We start from the raw sequence: 23,843 nt of genomic DNA, 5'->3' as shown, positions 1-23,843 counted from the left end.
CCGAGATTGCAAAGTACACAATTCAATACAACTATATAAGTATATCTTACTTCTAAAAATGGTATAAGAAGAATGGAATTTTTCACCAACAAGTGTAACCTTTCATGCCGTGTAACTTCCATATAAACAATGATCTCGTGTTTCCATTACCACGACGTGGTTTACGTTTCACCAGTCGCTTACTTTTCTTTTCCTACGTCTTTTATGAAGATAATTACTATAATAAATTAAATACTGTACCATATATTTTACTTTTCGTTGTTTTATTTTAGTAATTGTTCTACAGTTTTTATCTATTTTACTTAAAACAAGTTACTTCCTTTAACTGAATCTTTCGAACTTGAATAGTAACTGTAGACGTGACTGAAGATTACCGTATTATAATCCGATAACTTTTTACGTTACCAAATATAATTGTTTTTAACAAATTGTTGAAAATTTATATATAATATAGGTAACATCTACAGTTCAAAATATTCACACTATTTTCACAATATTTTTTGATGCATGCTAGGACGAACAAGTAAAGTTATAATTAATTTATTACAGTCCTTTAATAAGCTATCTGCACACAATTGTTTCAGCGATATTATTGTGACAAAATGGTTGATAAATATGTTTGGATTTTCTCTGATAGTACAGATGCAAAAGTTACTTGTATTCAATTATCTCTAAGGCGGTGGATGTGGATTATCAGCTGAAACATTTGTCAGTGTTTACCAATCATTGCATCAGTATCAAGCAATTCAAGTAATTTGTAAGGGAATTTGTGCAGAGCTAAAAAATTTATGCATAAAGCTGTGCTAACAGCGACTTAATGATTTCACTCGTATTTATTCTTTATACATTTTTTAGTAATTCGAGTAATAAATTAAAATTTTAAGATTAAATTTAAATGCTTTCATGCTTTAAAAATACAAAAATAACGTACTTTTCATATTATTTACTTGGCTATATATTATATTTATATTATATTATATTATATGTATGGACATATAATTTGTTATAAACAAACTTAGGTCACTTTCAAAATATGTATAACTTTATGAAAAAAATAATATATATGTAAATACATATATAATTTAATAGAATTAATTTAATGAATTAATATAAATCAGGAATAATAAATAGTTATCGCTAGAGATCTTTTCAAACGAATATAGTGTCAAACCGAAAATAAAAGTTACAAGAAGTATATTGTTGAGTACAGTAATATCGTAATACAGTATATTGTTGAATAAGTCTTGTCAATATTCTGTTATTATTTGTTCACAGATTCGGCACATTAGGCAACAGGAAGGCTCGAACAGTCATGCCGTTCAACAGGGGGAAGTGTCTTCATCGAATCGCAACATACTGTCCAACGATCAAGTTGGCTCTATTGTACTTGAGGTACGAATTCACATTTTCCTTGGAAAAACCAAACACAGTTTTGTTTGCTAAAATCGTTGACACCGTATCGGTAATCTATGCGATTAAAATACGTGTGTGTGTATATTAAATAGTAGCTATGTAAGTCTACGCCGGCATTGAACAGCATTAAAACTTACCACCTCTAATATTTTCCCAACCATAGGTACATAACAATTAGAGAAAAGCTTGCCAGGTAAGAATAACTCGGTAGAGGGGTAGCCATTGTATAGTGATAACAATTTTGTGGCAGATAGAGTAGCTTTGAACACTCGGTTCGACACACCTTCGTTCCTTAAGTGGAATATCATATCTCTGTTGAAACGTGTTTAAAAGATTGTTATTATTATATGATAGTATTCTTTTTATCCTGCAACTCTTACTCAATAATTTACTCTTTAACCCTCGGACGACAGAATATTCTCGCAACAGTACAATTGACAGTACTAACGACAATCGCCAGCTTTATCCATCAGTTCTTCAAAACACATTTTCGAAGATACTTCTCTTAGACCAGAGTTGGACAAAAAGTAATCCGATTAATAATTAACGATTGTAACTCGTTAGTTATTATAACCGGTTTATGGTATTTGGAAAAAAGTAATCTGATCAATGATTAACGATTTATAATAATTTATAATAACTAGATTACGGATCTTTGTGTAAGATAAAAATTGTCACCATTAATTGAAAGAAGTAATGACTTTATGACCGTAATGACTTTAATAAGTTGCAAAGAATGAAATAGTATCTCTGATTTCTAGTGAAGTATTACTACGGCGTATTTGACATATCCATTTTTGTTATAAATGCATAAAGAATTTTAATAACAACTAAGGAGTTATAATCATTTAATCATTAATCGGATTACTTTTTGCCCAACACTCTTGTAGAACTATTAGCTTTTCCGTTGTTCCTATCGTAACAGCTACTTATTTTACATAACTTCTAAGAATTTAATAATTGGGTCACAATTTAAATACTCTGGGTCAGAATTGCCCGGCCATCGTAGTCCGAGAGTTAAATGTTATAGGTTGGAAAATATTTCAAGTGGTAATGTTGTTTGGTTTACTTTGTTTACGTATATCAATGGGAATGATTTTTCTCTACACTTTGACTGCCATGCCATATAGAATCCCAATGAAAAAGTTCTATTTACTGATTAAAATATACTAAAAATTTGCCAGTGGTAGGGATCTATTAGACATCCACATGAGTACTCCCGACACTAAACATCCAGATAAGTACTTCGGCACTAAGTCGCCACGTGGGTATACTCTAACGCGGGTACTCTAACATTAGACTTTTACGTGGGTAATCTCAGGTTAAGGTTGTGTCGCGACAGTCAAATTGTTAAGGGGATATTCTAGTGTACATTACGTTTTTGTTTAACTTTCTTTGGGGTCTTTTGCGAAGTCACTATAAAAATTCTTGCGGTCACATTTACAAAGATTATGCATGCATGTCTTAATAACATTAAAAAATGTTTGAGATAAAAGAAGTTAAAATTGGTGGTATTGGACGATCTGAAACATAGTCGAATTTCAAAAAGATCGTCCCATGGTAATCATGATTGCTGCTGGTTTGTTCTTCCAAAATAAAAAAAGGAAGCAAGATTTTTAATTCGTACGAGTTTGACTATAGCAGGTACTAGGGTGAAAGAAAAAAGTCAATAATTAAAAGAAAATTACATTTTGAAGTTTTCCTACTAATTTTTCAATATCGGGAACCTAAAAAAATGTAAAAAATAAAAATTTTGGGTTGGTTTGAAGTTTTTCAATATTATGTGTATTATTAATTTAATGACTTTAATGAACTATTCTTCAAGAGGACATAAAAATAAGAAACGATGTTTACAAAGGTTAACACTAGAATACCCCCTTAAACCTCCACTGTGAAATAGAAACAATAATCTCGAAACAGCGTATCATTTCGTAAATGTACGTATGGCGAGCCCAGAATCCATTCGGAGTTTTATGATAGTTGTTCCATACTTTATCGGTACACTATTTATGACTCCCTGCAGAAATATAATTGAGATTCAGCGTGTTCGATATACATATTTTTTTATTTATTTGCTTATCTAGTGTCGCATTTGTTTAATAGCAATTAGCGGCCAATTGTAGGATTACAACTACACAATTGGCAACTATATTCAGCAAGAAGAATTTGCAACATTTTACATTATGACGAGTATACTTGTTAAATACAGTTAACTGGTTAATAATATTGATACATTACTGACTAACTAAATTGCTTCTAGTTTTTACAACAGACGCAACAAATTTCTATTTTTCATTTATTTTAACAACAATTGCAATAATATGGTAAAGAATTATAAGCAACAAAATTTTAATTTCATGCTTGATGTTATTTTCATAACATAAAACCATTCGAGTATTCCATTAGTTTACTAAAAGTTCTAAAGATGAAACATCTTATTTATGTGTTTTTGGCGAAGAGTACTTTTCGCTTATTAATATTTTAAATAGTTTTCATGCAACTGACATAATGATTTTAAACTTTACAAATCATTAGATTTTATAAAGATAGTATAAATATTAACATTTCTTATACAATTACAGAATGAATAGAGCAGTATACAGGGTATCTCAGAAGTCATCCGCAATTGCAAAATGAGGGGTTCCTGAGGTTATTCGAAATAAGTTTTTCCTTAGCGCAAATGCAATCCGCGGCTTCGTTAAAAAATTATTATCGAAATACAGTGACCAATGAGAGGTGAGATCAGCTGTCGCAAGGCAAGCGGGTTTTTTTTGTTGTTGTTAATAACTCGTAAACAACGCTTGGGATTGTTTTTACGCTAAGGAAAAAGTTACTTAAAATGACCTGGGGAATCACTAATTTCTTAAGTGCGACTGATTTTGAGTCACCTTGTATAACATTTTTTATTATTGACCCTTCGTAATTAATATACATAACCGAAAACTATGCAGAAGTAGAAGCTATATTCATACCCTATGTATAGTATAATTTATATACTTTACTTAAATTACGAGGAAGTTAATTCATTATAAATATATTTAGAAATACATGAAAAATGAATTAAAAATATCGGACTTATCGGTATATGGGTCATGAAAAACGGTACAACTAGCTTTTTGAAGCATTGGTGCTTTACATTACTTTTATTCTTCATTACTTTCATATCAAATGGAAACTGTCAACGTTCTAAAAATCTGTAGTTATACACATAACTTGGGAACTAAACAATATGAAGTGCAAAAAGAAGTGAATTTATATTGATATTAAATATTGTGTAACACAGTTGCATCGATGTTGCATCAAAATGAAGGTTTGAAGAAGCTACGTCTTGTTTAAGGGAACAACATTTCGCATTCGTTAATGTAACCGATTCCACCATGTATATTCATATTTATTCTACGTTATGAAAATTTTATTTAACGTTACGTTAGGGACAAGGTATGCACATATTTAATGAGATAAACATTTCACGAGAAAGTATATGCAGCTTACATAAACATGAGGGGACAACACTGGCTCTGAATGGAACTTGTTATTCGCTGTACGGTCCACTGATAGATGATTCGCCGTTCAGGGGTTAAAGTACTGTAGATTTTCGGTGTTTTAGAAAGACATACAAAATTGTATTAGGCTGGCCAGAAGTTCGCAGCGTTTTTAATAAGTGAATATAAAGTTCTTTTTTATATAATGAAATGTCTTTACTCATTTATTTATTGGTCGTTGTTAACGCATTGTCGATCAGCAGTTTTGAAAGGTTTGAGCCGAAAAACACGAGTTAATTCGTGATCGGTCAATCATGCGTTAAACATGACCTTTGTCTACCTTTTACCTAATTTCATATTTCTTGTTTACAAAAATCCCCTGCCTTCACGAAACGGAAAGCACGATCTTACGTGTGTGTTACCTTTTGTGTCGAATTATTTATTTATTTCACGTTTTATTTATTTACTTATTTCATGTTTCTTCAGAAGGTCACAAGTGAAGTTTCGTTCCATGAGATCTGTTTCGCTTAATTGTCACAGAACCCAAAACATCAAATCTACTAACATAACCGTGATGGAACCGTGATTAAGTTGCATTTTGGAACGTCCAACTTCAAAATTTATTTGTCGAAAACCACGCGATCTTTCTGGCTAACCTAATATATTCAGACATGGCGTTGAAGTTGCATTTTGTTATAAACAGACAGCGAATTTGTATGCGAAATAAAAGTCATCTACGTCGATTGCATCAGATAGGATCGGAAGTTCGTTCTTTCCTCGATCATTTTAGTAGATTAAAAACGATGCATTGATATTGGGAAATTCTGTTAATATTTTTATCGTCTCAAATTGCAACTAACCAATTTTGCTATAAATGCATCAAATCCGCAGTCTAGTTGTAATCAATAATGGTAGATGTATGATTGATTTTGTAGCATTTAAGCTTTAATCCTCTATTGCATGAATCTTTATGGCAAGTTAAACAAAAAATATATTTGGCTGTTATTGCACTTAAATAGTAACATTTAAAAAAAAATAAAAAGAAACAAATAAAAAGAACATTATTATTTATCGATTCTTACGATTGTAAGTTCTTATTTCAAATGAAAATCACGTAAACAATTTTACTGGACAATTACTAGCATCTAACAGCGCTGGCCATAAGTACAGTGTTCTCCTATAGCATACTTGCGATTTTCAATTTTGTTAATTTGAATCATTTAAAATTAAGTTCCCAGTGGAAAACGATATGCAATAAAGAGTTTAATTTAGAAATTTTAACACTCGGACGACGGGCCATTTTGACAACTGTATAATTAACAATGCCCATGACAAATTCTCATCTTTATTCATAAATTTTTCAAACTGTATTTCTGCAAATATTTAATATAGACCTATTAGTCTTTCTATTGTTCCTGGTATAACAGCCATTTTTTTCATTCTTTGCACTCGAAGAATTTTCTTAGATCACCTAACCAAAGACAGACGTATTTACTGACAAAGTAGCAAGAAACACTTTTAAAAAATATATAAATTGATAAAACGCAGAGAATAAGTAGATATAAATTAATATAATATATAAATATTTTTAATTCAATTTTATGATGCCATTTAAATGTTATTTTCTAATTAATATTCTATTTCATGTATCATTATATACCTCAAAGTTAAGCTAAACTTTTTATTTTGCGTAATCAATATGTTCAAATAATAATTAATATAATATGAAAGTAATTTCAGTTCATTCAATTCATAATCTAATAATTAAACTTAAAAAGAAACTAATAATTAATATTAAAGTTATGAAAGTATAACTATCATGTGCTCCAAGAGTGAACTTTCGTGTGGAAAGAGTTAATTTGTTCGTCGAAAATTGCGCAAATGACGGCGATTTAAATGCAATCAACACGTCGCTATTTTTCTAATAGTTTTATTCTATATCCTACACGACAACATTCTCGTTTGTAGCACCCCACATAATTGTCAATACCGATTTTACGATATTTTACGATTGAGTAGTACCTATTAAAATCGGTCCAAACTTTTACGAAGAGTATCAGTTGCATTTTGCCATACAATTCATTCGCTGACTGATCAACAATAATACTTGTCTTTTGATTGAGCCCAAATGAATGTCAAAACGACACACGCGAATAGTAGAATGGATTGCACGGTGTAAGAAATGTGCTGTAAATAATCGATTCTCCTTTAAATAGAAATTGTACTAGGTCAAGTAAAGTAATCCGAACGCGTGTAATTACGCATTGAAAAGGTAATACAGAGTGGTGGATAATGGTTAATTGGATGTGTGATTATAAATTTATTCAACGTTGCGGCGATTGGTTTGCAACAGAAAATGAAAATATGGGTTTTAATGATTTCATGATTACATGAATTTTTCAATCTATGCGTGATTAAAATGGATAGGCATATTTATTGACAAATGTGAAACGCGTTTATCTTTTATTTATTTTCATAACTAAAATAAATAAAGCAACTTACAGACTCATGTTCAGGGCAACAAAGTCTATAAGAATAGACTGCTGATTATCAAAACATAAAAGTAGTGCTAAACAGATTAAATCTTTTTTACTACATTTTTGGAAAAAGGAGCGAAGGAATCTTTGAACAACGAAATTTTTCTCTTGAAATTCTACTCTCACAGAGTAATGACATGCAACTAGAAAACAAAACTTTTGGAATTAAACCTTGTCAATTCATATATTTTCCTACATTTGAGAAATAAGCAAGTAAAAATGCATAAGGACCCTCGATTAATCTATGCGAAGTTGAGGTTGCACTAGCATGTGCAATTTCTGTACAGTAAAAGTATTACAGTATTATGATAATAAATTTGCTCCATGAAAGGATATTAATAATGTAGACTGGTAGAATTCTTTAGATTACTTTTAAATATCTACCAGTTTATATAAAATATATGTAGCAAACGATTTATCATAATTATTATAATTGTTTAACTTGATTGTGCGTTTTTTTTCTAGGCGTTAGATGGCTTTCTATTTATTGTAAATACGGAGGGGCGCGTGGAGTACGTAACGGAAAATATAACACAATATATAAATTATACGAAGGATGATGTACTCGGCAAGGATATTTATAACATTATTCACCATGGAGACCACAACACCTTCATGCCGAGCTTGTTGCCTATATCATTAGGTTGGTATCTCAGATATATTATCACTCTGTTCCTTTCATTACAGAAAAGACTTGTGCAATGTTTCGCAATCTATCATGTTGTGTGTTCTTGAGTTTGTCGATAGTACTTTGTTACATTGTTGCATACATACACGCGTTTACGTTGCTGTGCCGAAGCGTGTATTTGATTAAAATTTCTTCAGATTTGGTTTCTTACGTTTACTTTGGCTTTTCTACGTTTCGCTGCGCACATTTCTACATATACTTCACGAGTAAACATACATTTCGCGTACTACATACAGCAAACACACGTATGTATAAATAACAAATAAAGCTGTTTTACTTTGTATTGTTCCAAACTCCTAGATAAGAAATCTATTTTACCAGAGAATTCAACACAGATCGTAGACAGTTCTGATAATAAGTTAAATCGTTTCGCGATACCATCGAGGTATCGGGAACTACCAGAATTATTTTCCACGTCGTGAGTAAATACGTTCGAGATTTACGTAGGTGATTCGAGAAAATTTTCCGACTGCAAAGGGTTAACATTGATTCAAGAAAATTTATTTGAAGAAGTTAAAATCAAATTTATTCAACGATTTTTAAGTTTTCTTAATCAAACATAGTTCTCACAAAAATATATGACAAATACACTTATCGACAAAAGATAAAAAAACTTCTTGCATGATAAACATTTGAGTAAAACTTGACATAACCTTAACAGGTATACGTTTTGTTAAACACAAATATTAATTTAATTTACCCTAATTTCATTTGTTTTATTTTTATTTTAATTCTGTATCTTTTTCTTATTTTTATTTTTTTATTTGTCGTATGCACTGAATAAAACAATATGAACAATGTGTTGCGTGCTTTACTCTACATGCTTCTAATCTATTAGAAGGATTAGAATTCTAATTTATAAGAAGTATACATATATGCTTCACTATATGTATAAGTTAGAAATACGTATAGTGTAGGTTATGTCACTACATGCATAAATTAGAAATACATATAGTGAAGGTTAAGACACTATATGCATAAATTAGAAATACGTATATTGAAACGTATAACAGATTGTTCATATTATAATATTGTTTTATTTAGCGCATACGACAAAGAAACGAATATAAAAATAAGAGAAAAGGTAAAAAATAAAATAAAAAATAAACAAATGTAGTAATAATAAAAAATTATACGAAAATAATATTTGTGTTGGCATAATACAAATCGTTATCCAATTTTAGGAAAGTAGATATACTATACCCAAGAATGTGCACATGTGCATCATGCTTCTCAATTATTGTCCGGTAGTGTATGCGGCTAAAATTTTACGGCCTGCTTGTATAGTCTCAGCCTAAACGCGTTAAAAATTCAATATAATTATATAAGAATTACTGGTACATGATAAAACGATCCTTTCATAAGTGTTTCACTTACCCATCAGGTAATTATGATAACGCACCTGTAGAATTTATTTGTCATACGCCGAGCGCGCGTCCCTTTCAATTTGTCTTGTTTGGTCGCGAGCACCGGCAACGCTGCAACGGAAAGATTTGTATTTCGTCGCAGAAAAAGACGAGTTTATGAAATCTCGGGGACAGCAGAAATGCAATGGCATCGGTGTTACCGCAGTTTGTCAGCTTGTTTTTCAGCTAATCGCTTATTATGACGCATGAATTCTTATTAAAGATTTATTTCGATTTATCCAAAGAAACTGTACAAACGAGGGGGTTGAAGTCATAATAGCGTGTCATGTTTTGCTAATTGCGAGAAATAAGAAGTCTTTTTGTTTTCTAAGTTCATTTATGGTTAAGTTATAACTTATCTTACATTTCTTTTTAACTTATTTCAACAGTTGAGTGAAAATTTCGAAAATTACACTATTATAAGTTTAATCGCCTCGTACTTGTAATTAGAGTTGGACACCATTTAAGTTAATGTTTATTGAAGTGTTTATTTAAATACATCGTTATTTGTTATTTGAAAGTTTAAATAAAAGACAGAAATAATTACTTACTATTTATGTAGATAATAGAAAGTATTAAAATTTCTTGTTATTTATAGACAACTTAAAGTGTTACTTATTAATTATTACTAAATTGATCATTATTTTTCGATATAACGCTTTGAGCACTTGTCATAGACAAGGATCGAAAGACACAAGTTCTCCATTAATAATAATAAATATAAATTATTATTTATTACACAATAAACGAAAAAAACAAACGTAAGCTATTATTTGATTTTACCTAAAATCGAATAAAAAGAAATATTTCATTTTGGTCGCGTTTTTATAGCTACTTCGAATGTTAATAATTTGAACGAGTTGCAAATAATGAATATTTTTAAAGTTTTCAAATATTTTTACCGTTTCATATTTTATCTATTTAATTTGTTACAAATGCATAAAATCCGCAGTCCACTCATGAATAAAATATAAACGGGAAATATTTTCTCAATTTTACGGATACGAAATTGAAATACAAACAACTTACATCGCTTTTTAACATAAACGATACCTTCAAAAATACTTTTTTCCCATGTGGCTGGAAGTTTTTTGATAGCGTCACTGTAAAAAAAAAGACGAGTTTATCTTGACCAATTGCGCCCAACGATTATGTAGAAAACTATTGTAAATTATTTATATTTTCATACCAATTGAATTAAGAAAAACAAATTTTTGTTGAATACAAATACTTCTAATGTTTGCATAACGTAAAATTATCTCTACGAATTATTTGAAAGATTGTTTAAAAAATATAAATTTATAGGATTCAATGAATCGGAATCGAAATTGTAGATTCATTTAGTAATTGCAGAAACAAAAATATTTTTTTTATACACAAAGAAACTGTTTGCGCAAATGTTAGGCAATGTAAAAGATTGTATATTTTATGGTGTGAAACCGATCGATTAGAATAGCCCCGATGTTAACTCGTGACAGTCGATAATGGATACCACATTTTTTGCGATAAGAGTTAAACACGCCTATCAAATACAATGGAACTTGTTACAATAAAGATAGCAACGATGGACTTGATAAAATATCATTTGAGGATTACCGAGACTTAATGAACTATGTTTGGAGTAACACAAAATGATAAAAAAGATTGCGAAATTTGTGGCACACGTTCAGCAACATACAACAGGTGTCCTAATACACATTAACACTATTCTTATCTATCTTCTGTATATGCTTATTTTTATCAAAATTAATTTTCTAATCATTATAGGAAAAGTCAATTGAATTGGAACTTTGAATAAGGTTCTATGTTACATGTAAAATACATGACATATGTACTGACACATAACAGTATTTAAACACATTTTCAAACGGAATAATTTTTTCTCAAATTAGAGCAAACGATTACAATTTTTTTGGGACTTAACCAACTCAGTTGGTGTAAACCAACTCAGAGATCGCGATTAAATCATTATACAATTTTCAACCTGAATTGCACAATTATTTTTAATAATTATAAAATAAAATAACACATTATTTAAAATAATATTTGAGGTGATTTCTTTGTCGGAAATTTCTTCACGATTCACACAGAATTGAGCTACAAGTACTCAGAGATATAAAAATATTTATATTTCTTACAGTTATTAATTAAAACTGTTCAAAATCGTGCAAAGCTGCGATTTTTGCAATTGTAGTAGTTCATATTATCAATCGATTTCAACGAAATTTTATTCATATATATCACCGAGGTCTACAAAATGCTTTATGTTTGTTTTAAAAACCGTGTACTTTTAGTTTTCTTGACATTCCATCTTATTATAATTTTTGACACAAATTTTGTTATTATTGTTTATTAATCCAGTCTCTTTACCATCTCGAAAAAAAATTGAAATGTAATATGGTTTAAAATGAAAAGAATTATTCCATTTTAAAAGATGTTCAAATACTTTCATAAGCCACTGTAGACCTTTATTCAAGGTTGCCATTCAATTGAGGAAAAGTGATTAATAGGCGTTATTTCAATTCTTTGGTGAAACTAGTTTTAAATTAAAATATGAAAAGATGTCTTTTAATCCGTTTCACAAAACTTTTAGCCACTTTTGTAGAGAATAGTGTTCGATAAAAATTCTACAATGCATCTTTCGACCATTTCGGTAAAATGTATTGTTAAATTAAAATTGTAGAAAGTGATTTCCCGTCCTTTTTGTCAATGCTCGAAGATATTACAAGAAGATGTAAACTGAACAACCATTGTGTGTTTAATTCAGGCTGGACGAGCGAGCCGCAGCCCCAGAAGAATCGTACCTTCAATTGCCGCTTCTTGGTGAAGCCTCCCGATGATAAAGAAGAGACTATGGAAGAGAAGCAGCAACGAGTATCGAAATACGAGTCGATGCAAATCTGTTCAGCTCTTTTGCCAAGTAATAGCGATCGCCTGGAGAGCGGTGACGTATCCTCTGAATCCTCGGACATCGGTCCTAGCGTAATGTGCGTGGCTCGCAGGATACCTCCGAACGAGAAACCCATTGGTTCACTCATCGAGCAGTTCACTGTCAAGTTGGACACCACGGGGAAGATTATTACGTTCGATATTAGTGGGCTATCGCTTTCTTACTCCAAGTACCTAACAAAGGTAAGGGTACGTAAAACACCTTGTGCATATTATCTCGACCATTCCGTACACACGATCGTTCTCAAAACGATAGCTGTGATTCGGTACTAGACTCTAATAGAAAAATGTGGCTTCTGCGGATATACCCTTGGAAGGCGGTGCATAGGTTTATTTAACACGTTCGATGCCATGTGACGTAGCAGCAAGTCTCGCACTACATCTTATTTTATATTCCAGTTTTGACATCAATGGTGCAAGTTGTTTCCACGGTTATCCGACGTAAGAAATACCTTGATCTGATGTAATCCGATAGGACATCGTAATATTCGATCGTAAATTAGCTGCTTCAGAGGTGATACTGCCGTTTAATAGGTTCGAACATAGAATAAGAAAAATAAAAGTCAGATTAGACAACGAATGTGTTAAACAGCTACTTATATTGTCTTCTGAATACATTGGGTTGTGGACGATGTAACATGCTGAACTTTTCAAGAAATTCGGTCTTTGTATTCGAGAAAAATGTTCCAATATATTTTTGGGACGAGTGTCGATGATTCCGGAACTTACCCTGTGAGGGACAAATATTCTCTAGCGTTGTTTGGAAACTTATTATTGACGATGATAGACGAATATAATAATATTATCTTACATTATGAATTGAAAACTAATAATTAAAATGAAATGCTACTTAAACCTTTTGAATATTGTTATTGTTTGTCAGGTGAAGACATCTTTCCCTTGAAAACATTTGGTTGAATGTATCGGTGGAATTTCTTGAATTACATAAGGTTACCTTTTTAATCTTGTTAACACGACCTGCTTTCTTCTTTCAAATGGTACAGCTGGGCTTTATACGTAGCTATTATTTCCGATGTTGTGAATAGCTTTACTATTTTGCCAGGTTCAGTTCCATTTCTCTTCGACTGCTTTTGCTAGATTGTTATATGGCTTCTTATGGACGGTCTTCGATAAAAACAATTTACAATATTGCTCCATTCATTTGTGTTTTGAACGGTGTGTCTAATATTTCTAATTGTTTCGAGTATTTTTTAGTATTCATGGAGGAGTTTTACATCCCTCTAATTCAAGGATATCTGGAAACAACACTTCAAGCTCTCTAAACATGTTGGACATGCAAATGTTGATAGGTTTTAACCCTTTGCACTCCGCTGTCCCCTCTCAGGGGACATTGAAATTCTAGCATACCACTCAGCTGTCCCCTCTCAGGGGACATTCAAGTTTATTAGTGATTACGGGGAATTGAGTTATTTCAGCGCAACTTTTTGAGACATGCATGTTTGTCTGAAGTTTCCTTTTGAAATGGCACAAGAAATCAAATTAAAATATTGTAAAATTACTAAGTATAAACAAAAACTGTAAGCGGGTTTTGTGTCAGACGAGAACGTGAGAGGCGTGCTCACGACGGTCCGAGCACTTGTCAACACCACTTGAAAAGAGCGATAAGGAGAGTTTGTAGAAAAAAGGTCGGCATGCGAATATAGCACGCACTGTATAGTGAGAGTTATAAATAAATATATATATAAATATATATTATAAATAAACAAGTCTAAATCTGGAGGAAAAGATTTTCAAAGCTGAGCTCAGTCTGAAACTTCGAGCAGTACACATAGAACTAAAGAGTGAGAAAATCGGAAAAGTGATTCTTTCCTTAGTGGATAAACAAACAAAACAAACAAATAATGAAACGCCAATGACACACCACAAGTTTGTCAAAACACTAATTGACCAATTGTGGGGCGATTTTCGCGTATCCAGAACGCGTCCATCCACATCTTCTACGGACAATAGATTAGACAACAAATAATATAATATTGTTAATATTGTTAATAATATTGTTCTAACAGGAAAACATCTGGTGGCAGGCGTCAAATAAATTATTATTGTCAAACATGCACTAATGAGCCTACAATGCATATTGGGGAGTGTTTCAAAATTTATCATATTGTACAAAATTATAAACAATAATATATTGATTTTTTTTTGCAAATTTACATTCCTCGATCTCAACCAATTCATATAAGACCAATATCATTGTAATACGTTACTTAGTTCCAAAATTATAATAAATAATACGGGGGTTTGTAAATGTTTGTTTCTGCCGTAAAGTGCCGCTGAGTAGCTGGTAGCCAATGTCCAAAATCGTTCGGAGTGCAAAGGGTTAATAATTCAATCTTCTGGTTGAATGCGTTGATCTGTATGTTGATGAAAGTTATCACAGGATTGTTGGAGAAAATTAAGAATTTCTGTTCGAGAGTACGACTAGAATCCACACAAAAAGTTGAAAGACATATATTGAATTTGGTCAATAAATGCTACTTTCTTGTTTCGCTTTCTTTTCGAATGCTCTACTATATGTATATACACACTTTAATCGCCCCTTTTTTTACATATTCTTGTACCTCCGCCTTCATTTTAACATTCACCCTTTCAAACATCTATACATGCTAAAATTGTTCTTCCTATCAATCACAGATTCTACATTTTTCTATGTCATCTGTCCAGGTCTTTCTTGTCGCGACAAGATTCGATATTTAAATATAAATATCTGTCACGAAATTCCAAATAAACAGAAAGTTTAGAATATTGTTATACAATGTTGAATTCAGAGAGAGAGAAAGATAAAGATCTTCAACTTGGAAACCTTGGAAACCAAATATTTATTATAATTTGCGAGGGTAATGAAATCATGTGAACAGTACTGATCTGGGGTGCTCGAATTATTTCTAATCTTGAACGTTCTTAGTTTCTGTGATTGGTATTTTTCGAACCACAAATCTTGTTTAGCAAATCTTTGTTTAGGCAGGAATTAATTTAATGAATAACGAGATATTTCTATGCATTCAATAATGATTCGTTGATTCCTGACGGACCTTGTAGTTTCGAATTATCAAAGACAAATTAGTCAGGTAACGTTAGTTTCCGAACACAGTAACTCACTTTATCCTCGTCCGTAAAAATTCAAATAAAAATTACTGCGAAAAAAGTGAAAGTAAAGTTTCTACTTTAATAATACTTTGTTACAGGACCTGATCGGCACAACAATAAAAGACTTGTGCCACCCCCATGATCTCAGTAAGCTAACTGCACATTTGAACGATACGCTTCAAGTCGGTCGGAGTACCAGCGATTTGTACCGGCTACGCGTTAGTCCTGATAAGTTCCTTAAAATTCAAACAAACTCGAAGCTTTTCAAAGCTAATGTGATGAACTCTACTGACTTCATTATGGCCACCAATTCCATCATTGGGTAAGTCGAACCTCTTCACTTGTTACCGTAAACGGATAGTTTTAATCGTAAACTAGATATTCTCCGCGAGGTTCGTTCAACTTCGAAATCAATGTCGTTCGTACAAATTGAAAATCAATCTGTCTGTCAAGATATAGATCAAGATCGCGTTTATTGAACATTGACCAAACCGAGGTTGAACGTATCACTGCATTGAATACCAAAGTATCGAGAAGAATATTAACTACCGAAAGAAACTTCGTATATATCGCATTAGAATTTGAAAAAGTTTCCCAATTTTCGAATGCTGTGGTAATCAGTGTATCGATGTTCGGATTAGTACACGTACACGCATTAACGCTAGAATTATCGGAATACCGTTAGGACCGCATAGCAAGAACTTCGATTATTAACGCGCGCGATCGAGTCGCAGGGTCGTCTCGATTAGCCGTTTAAATTTGGCGGCTATTGGAAAATAAAACCTACTTTTCAATATTTCATCGGTCACTCAATGCTCGCCTTAATAATCGACGTTCTCGAATACCGGGTAATTAAATTAATATTATATCTTTCGTATCGCTTAATTACTCTTTATTGGAACACATAGGCAAGGGTGACTATATCTACACGACGTATTACTTACGAATTTCCCACTGTGCTAGGTTTCCGCTAATATACATATGTTCTGTGCTCCTAATCTCTGCGCGTTTATCTTATCGCTGTTGCTTCGAGAACTAAAAGATATCGGAACGAAACAAAAGGAAAAGGGGAAATGGATAAATCGCTGAGGAAAATGAATATTGATTCAGAGTTAACTGTGATCGAGTATTCACGAATTCAGAATCGTTCACTTTAATTGATCGTGATGATAATATAATTCAGTGGAACGGTGAACAAACTTGCGAAGTACCTTGCATGACACGGGTTCTCTCTTTTCGGTGTTGGAGATCTGGCCACTCTTGAAACTAAAATAATACTTTCCGTTCTGGACGTTGTTGCGAACACAAGCTCAGGTCGCTTCCTAACGCTTCGACTGCTAACAAATTATTATGTATCACACGCTGGTTTCGTTGCACCTCACCATACAAATTTTTCCAGAACGTTCGTTCGTTCGTTCGTTTGTTCGTTCACGGTGTACTGTTTACGCAGTGGAAATAGCCGAACTTCTTATTAACATGTTGACTGCCACGACGGTTTATATGACGTTGCACTCTCAGAATATACAAACCTTGACCTACATAAACACTGATATACATAGGTAACTTCGGGATTGTATCGAGTACACTATAATTTGCGGCATTGGAAAATAAATCACAGATGTGATTACTTATTTATCATTTTCGATTACGTAGCACTCTGTAAATGCTCCCGCCAAGTAGCTCAATCGCTGACATCTGATCAAGGTAGTCTCAACAAGATCACGCCCGCATCAAGTTATAAACATAGTAGAATTTTCAATCACACGCATGAAGAAGTTGTTCGAAATCATTGAATTACAACGACGAAGATTTATGAAATATTTTTTCTCATTTTATTCAATCCTGTTAACCATTCAGCTGTCATAGGTAAACTGAGAATCTTTACTCAAATTCTCATTTTCATACGCGATTTTATAATATATAGAATTAATGAACAATTTCTTTCTTCAATTGGAAGTTTGCTCGTTGTAAAAGGAAAATAAAAATGCTATTAAGGAAAATGCATTTAAGGAATATCTATCTCCAATCCATTACAATTATTAAAGAAAAAAAGAAATGTCTGTGTACCTTCTGTATCTTGACAATTTTCATTTTACACAAAAATTCGCAGTTTAATGACAGATGCAACATTCTTAGTGTCTGGATTATATCCATTAACAACACAAGACAAAAAGTGTTGCACATAAAGAACGAAACCAAATTAAAATGAAACTGAGACTAGATACCAGAATTAGGTTCAGCAGTTACATGTAATCTACCATGACCATAAAGCTTGGTTTCGTCGCCGTGCCAAAACATCCGTCTGTAGTCAACATGTTAAACGGTTCACTCTCCACCGGATACATCATTCGAATTCGCTAAAATGTTTCGCGCTTACCTTGAGATATTCGCGCCATCAAGTTGCATAGAACATTAAAGCCATAAATGCTAACTACAGTAAGATTGACCGTCGTGGCATGGCGTAGTGACTCTTACTCGTGCTTGTGCAACTTACATTGGGTCATCAAGGACGCTCAAGGTTCCCCTCTCGGTGAACAGTGCTCGTAATTATCGAGTACAATATTTCTATTCGCTTACTTTCTTCTTTTCGGCCTTCGAACTTTCGATCGCTTCGCCTAATTCTTTGGTTTCGTTTTTCGATACAAAGGACAGGTTCGCTAGTATGCACTCTCAACGCTGCTCGGCTTTGTACCATATAAGTGATGTGAGAGACAAAGAGTTTGTTGCCAGTTGAGCCCTGCTCACTACCAGAAGGAGTCATTTGTCGTGATACATCCATCGTAAATAGGGAAAGTACAATAACACCTATAAACTTGTACGCAATAGTGTAGCGACAGGTTTCGAAGAAACATATCGAACTACTGTACCGAGTTTGTTCTTGTGGGAATACTATAAGAAAGAAAATTACGTAGGAAAATTATTTTGTTCTCTTTCTTTATGGAACTGGGAGTACTATAAATGAAATTGTCTGCGTTGAACGAGGATTCGCTGGATTTGAACTGCTAGAATTGGAGATTATGCTATGAACCTTAGAGACAGTTCCACGTTAAAGTCACTTTACTCTTTTGAAAATTCTTTTCAGATTCGTATAGATTTTAGTAGAAATATTAGCTTGCAATAGCACTAATAGTAACATGTGAAAGTAATTGAAAGTTTAGAATGTATTTTTGCGGGAAGAATCTGTTCTTATGGCAAATTTTCTTTGGGAAAGATTTCAGTTAATAGGGATCGAATGAAAAATATTAGAATTGGGTACTTGTACAAGGTTGGCGGTGTTATTGTACATTGGATAGAAGGGATATAGCGTACTTGTAAAATCAATTAGAAGATTCGAAGCATTGCAGAAGCGTGTGAATTAGTCCGATGCTGTGTTAAGTGCTTCAACTTTTAATTAATTTTACTGTTACACTTTCTTACGAGATTGTGGTGAAGGGTCAGTAGGTTCTAAACGAACTGGAATCAATTGCAACCATCGTTTCTCGTCATCATGGTACATGGTCAGAAGGCATTGCATTGGTTTGTCCCGCGAATAAACGATCCAATTTACAATCACGCTATATCTTTTCCACCGCGAATAAATAGTTACTGGTTAGTGTTTAGTCTAAACTGAAAAGTGTTTAATAGTAACTGGAAAATACATGTGTTGTTTTGTTTCTTGTCCATGATAGGGACAATGACTTAACGCCTATCGAGGGTGGTCAGCTTTCCAACAACAAAGTGTGCTCAGGACACTCTAGTAACCGTTGTGCAAATAATAGTAATAATAATAATGGTAACAATAAGAATAACGTGGGTGGCCCGCTGATGCCCGTGACACATCTAAACGGTCAAGTGAGTGGTATCAGTAGCCGGGGGTTGGCGGGTACCTCGTCGCACAGTGCCGCGACCTCGTCGAACTCGATAGTATTTAGCGCGGCTGAGTCTTGTAACAACCCCCTGCCGTCGTTAAGTACCAGTAACTCGTTCAACCACTTTTTGGAGAAAATGGACTTGGAATTCGAGCTATTCCGCAGTTCCCCATGGGACTTGGATAGCAGCAGCGGGTGGGCAGATAGGCCCGAATCGAGAGCGAGCGGGCCACCAAACTCACGACCATCTTCTCAGCCAGCCCCGACATCTCCGAGTCCCCAAGGAACGTTCTCCTCTAATTCGGCGGTGGCGCCTCACTGCAGTCCCCTACGCGCGTTCAGCCCAACCTCAGGCAACGCGGCTCACACCTTCAGTAATTCGTTCCCCTTCAGTCCGCTTCAGGAATCACAGACGTCCTCCTTGACGAACAGCGCAGCTAGTAGCGTTAGCGCCAACGGGGCCGCCGGATTGACGCCGAAGAGACAGGATGAAGGGAAAACCGGATGCTCGACGACCAATCAATCCGCCATGGAGGCAGCCAACGCGAGAAACAACGCGACCTCCGTGGCTGGGACCGCTACGACCGGCGGCCAGTCTAGTGCCGCATCCGCGACTATCGAAACTCAGAACAGTGTTGTGACCACTGGGTCCGGTAGACTAAGAAACTTGTTGACCAAGGGGGCTAGTGGTAGTGAAGACAGTCAGGACAATACGAATAACGATTCCAACAGCCGAAACAAGCACCCGATATTATCGATCTTGTTGGACCAACAGGACGAGGACGATTTCCATCCGGAGCATAATAATAAAGTGCGCACGAGTCCTAGCAACGTTCAGAAACCGAGCATGGAACATTCGAAATCTACGCTTGGAAATAATATGCTGTTACAGGTAAACAGACCGATCTTTGCAAGATCTAGCGAAGGTATCGGGCCGGTACCCTAACTAATTTTGCAATTTGTCGTTTCTTTTTCTTTTGATTTTATAACTTTTCCTAGAATCGATCGAAACGCGATCCTTCCTGTCAGTTGTCTTGGATCGGTTAGTATCAACTACTGAAATCTTTCGTTTTTATAACGCCAACGATACTTGGGAGTATGTACCTAGCAATTCGACGGAAGGAGAACGTTTTGGTTGTTATGTTCGTTTCGTTTTTGTTCAATAGTTATGTGATCGTATATTACCCTATCCAGGCTGTTATAATATATCCTAATCGGTTTTTTACCTAATCTTTTGAAGTTATTGAAAAATGACGACGAAGACGAAGAATCTTCGCTTCATGCTGGTGTGAAGAAGAAAAATGAACTTCTGCATAAGTTCCTGCATAAGGATCAGGACGACAAGAGGAAAGTCCAAGAGCAGGTAGTTGTTCGTTCTGACATGTATTATGAGAATGCATTAAACGACCATAAGTATACATAATGGACCTCTTTCAAAAGAAGGCATCTGTCTGAAAGCATCTGAAAAATTGTCCAAGTGAATTTTAAGAAATGTAGAGAAATTCTTCTAATACCGTTATTGTTCTATTCGACCTTCGATTTTTGTTAAAAATGCATAAAATCCGCAGTAATATTACAACTGAGGGCGTATTGCAGGTGTGTCCTTTTGGAAAATTGTCTATCGTATTAATGAGGTACATTAATTGTATGTTTTTACATAGTGTAAACCACAAACTCGGGAAGAAGATGCATTCTTGCGAAGTCTTGGATTTCAGAATACCACGACATCTCCGTCTCAGTCAGGTGACAACGTCGGACTCGGTGGTTCGAGTCAGGTCGGACAGAAGAGACCAGGCGACGATGGTGATTTAAACATAGCTGTGAAACGACCTATGGACGGTTCGCACCAAGTGTCATCCTCTGAGACACCTTCGAATCCGCGGAGCAAGTTATGGGAGAAAAACAAAATGTTAGCCACTTTGCTAGAACAGAAGCTTCCACAAGCAACCACCATCCCGCCTATACCTGCGTCTGTGATATCGGCAACGCCACAGGTAATAACTGAAAGTTTAATTATTTTATTTCAACTGTTCAGACGATTATTATTTATACTCGAGATTGGAAGGCAGCAGATAGTAACTATTATATTGTAAAGATCGTAATTTTTATTATCCAGTATGTTTATCCATATATGAGCAGTGCACACATGGGTTACAATGGACCCAAACTATTAGGAAATCTTATCTTATATATTATATTAATTATATTATACTAATTTTGATGGAAATATATGAACTATTTATGCAAGGTGTCCAATTTGAGATAACTCACTCAATTGTCTCTTAAACTATAATCCGTTTAAAAAAATATGTCCAATACATTCCATAATTGCAGCAAATTTTTGCTGGGTGGATGTGTTTCCATGATTTCAAGATGACTATGGTTTTTTTAAAAATGAAACTGTATATTTTCTACTTGAACGGATTGTACATTTTCAAGAGTAATTAATTGACCTACGAGACTTCGATCTTTAAAAATCGGGCATTTTCAATTCAACACCGTTTCCATCTTCCTTCAGTATTACATTATTTCCCATGTAAAAAAGGATAAACTTTAAGCAGTATTGAATGACTTTTAAAGACTAAAGTAGTTAGGTCAATGAATTAAACTTGAAATATACTATCTACTTACATGATAATAATTATACAGTTCTATTAAAAAAAAAGCAAGTCCGCTCAGAAGAAATATGCGACTATTATAGGATATCTTACTCGAAACTGGGTAAGGTTTATTTTAAACATTTTTTTGAAAAAAGACTATAGTTTAGAAGTAATTGAGTGCGTTACTTCAAATGAGGAATCCTGCATAGATATTCATACATTATTATTAATAAATGTTACTTTTTACTGGGGACATATAACCACCCTCACGTGGGTACTTTTATTACGGAAGTTCGCGTATATGCTGCCGGTTAAAAGGAAAAAATTAGTTGATCGATATACGTGTTACTAGATATAATATAATATCATTCATAGCGTTATAGATAATAGGTGTATATATTCATAAATGTCTTATTTGTTTGTTATATAGGATAAACTGCTCCGTATAAAACAGCAACCACCGCCACCGACACAGCCACAACCTCAACAACAGCAACAAGCGCAACAACAACAACAGCAGCAACAACAGCAACCATGGACTGGTGGCAGCATGCAGTCGGTTGGTGGTAACAACACAATTACGACAACTGCAACATCCGCGCGGACTCCTCTCCAAAGCCAGTCAAGACAACTACCTCATCCAACAACCAATACCTACCTCAGTCATATGCTAAGTCAGGTAATAATTGTCTTATAAATATAATTTTTCAAATATAGTACATCTAGATCGATATAGTTGCATCAGAGAAAAAAGATATAGTGACACAACTTCAATCTTCCTCGACAACAATCATAAAGTTAAAAAATTTGCTTACATAGTTTTGTAGAGGCAATGAAACAATGCAACTATCGTTTTAAGCCTTTTTAAATATTATCCGTTGCTCTTCAGATATTTCACGAAAATGAAACTATGACTAACACCAAAAACACACGGTTATATAAAGCATAGTCTTATGATCTTTGGATTTTACGGGTGACAAACCTTCCTTGTCAGTGGATAAGTTGAAAACAGTCCTCTTTGCAATTTAAAAAAATCATATAAAGATAAGATAGTGGTTTTATGATTTCAAGATATGATGTGTCATTAACTTGTGATTAAAGATTCAGTGTTAACGGAATGAAAATCGTGACTTGTTTATGTGACAATCTACACATCTAATTCTACTGGAACTTTTACGTACCTAAATTAACAAATTCTGATTCAATTACAGCAACAAAGACCTCAAATAGGTCAAATGGATTCGGAATTCACAGGCAGCGGAGAGCATCATCAAACAAATACTGATCCCAGTGGTTGGGATAACCAGTCGTCAGATCCCGATCTTTCAGATATTTTAGATCAAGTTATTGAGTTCGTGCCGGACGAAGCTATTACAGGTATACAGTGTACTTTGAGCAACAAGTCGATCAATTGTACGTGTTTCTTCTTTTTTATTTGAAATTCATTGCCCAATAATCATGTTTCTGAAATATAATTCGCTACTTTGTCAGAGTTATTCGCTTCATAGTTTGCATATTACAGCATAATCTGTTAAACCCTCCTTAAATAACACTTCAATATTACTCTGCTAGAATTAGCGTAAAATATAATTATTTTTATTCGTTAGATTCGTCTGCGATAGCAAATCTTCTAGATGTAATCGAAACACCACAAAACAATGTGTTGAATGAAAAAATGGCGATTAGCGCAATTCAGAAGTCGTTGATGTTATGTGAGACTGCCGTAAATCCAACGTCTTCCACCATAACAATTCCTGGCACGCCTCCAGCTTACTCAACTGCGGTAAGACGTTAATTGCTTATACATTTACA

At 33.9% G+C, this 23,843-nt stretch overlaps 1 protein-coding gene and 1 long non-coding RNA gene across 19 annotated transcripts in view; one reads left to right on the top strand and one right to left on the bottom strand.

The window, feature by feature from the left end:
• The window catches only part of LOC144477313 (uncharacterized), a 228,750-nt gene that overhangs the window by 179,751 nt on the left and 25,156 nt on the right, over nt 1-23,843 (top strand). For 11 of the 16 annotated variants that reach the window (XR_013495164.1, XM_078194961.1, XM_078194968.1 and 8 more), the window contains 10 exons: nt 1,276-1,392; nt 7,898-8,075; nt 12,294-12,664; nt 15,682-15,905; nt 19,252-20,323; nt 20,672-20,794; nt 21,093-21,425; nt 22,462-22,710; nt 23,243-23,444; nt 23,639-23,814. Coding sequence is in view for 15 of the 16 variants with exons in the window: in XM_078194961.1 (XP_078051087.1) it covers nt 1,276-1,392; nt 7,898-8,075; nt 12,294-12,664; nt 15,682-15,905; nt 19,252-20,323; nt 20,672-20,794; nt 21,093-21,425; nt 22,462-22,710; nt 23,243-23,444; nt 23,639-23,814 (3,045 nt within the window). In the remaining variant the exon portion in view is untranslated. The remainder of the gene's footprint in view (nt 1-1,275; nt 1,393-7,897; nt 8,076-12,293; nt 12,665-15,681; nt 15,906-19,251; nt 20,324-20,671; nt 20,795-21,092; nt 21,426-22,461; nt 22,711-23,242; nt 23,445-23,638; nt 23,815-23,843) is intronic. The other 5 variants (XM_078194976.1, XM_078194962.1, XM_078194975.1 and 2 more) reach the window with 5 other exon arrangements.
• On the bottom strand, nt 1,318-17,042 carry LOC144477315 (uncharacterized). 3 transcript variants are annotated; one of them, XR_013495165.1, is made up of 7 exons: nt 16,795-17,042; nt 12,784-13,731; nt 12,331-12,649; nt 9,523-10,629; nt 9,324-9,414; nt 1,551-1,725; nt 1,318-1,467 (listed from the first exon to the last, which is right to left on the bottom strand). It is a non-coding gene; the product is annotated as an uncharacterized LOC144477315 (long non-coding RNA). The 3 variants fall into 3 exon arrangements; XR_013495167.1 differs by lacking the exons at nt 1,318-1,467; nt 1,551-1,725 and having other exon boundaries at nt 8,719-9,414; nt 12,784-12,995; nt 13,332-13,731; XR_013495166.1 differs by lacking the exons at nt 1,318-1,467; nt 1,551-1,725 and having other exon boundaries at nt 8,719-9,414; nt 12,784-12,995; nt 13,431-13,731.

The sequence above is a fragment of the Augochlora pura genome, chromosome 11 (assembly GCF_028453695.1).
Source record: "Augochlora pura isolate Apur16 chromosome 11, APUR_v2.2.1, whole genome shotgun sequence".
Lineage (NCBI taxonomy): Eukaryota > Metazoa > Arthropoda > Insecta > Hymenoptera > Halictidae > Augochlora > Augochlora pura.
The sequence above is the reverse complement of the archived record's forward strand: the minus strand, read 5'-3'. Positions and strand labels throughout refer to the sequence as shown.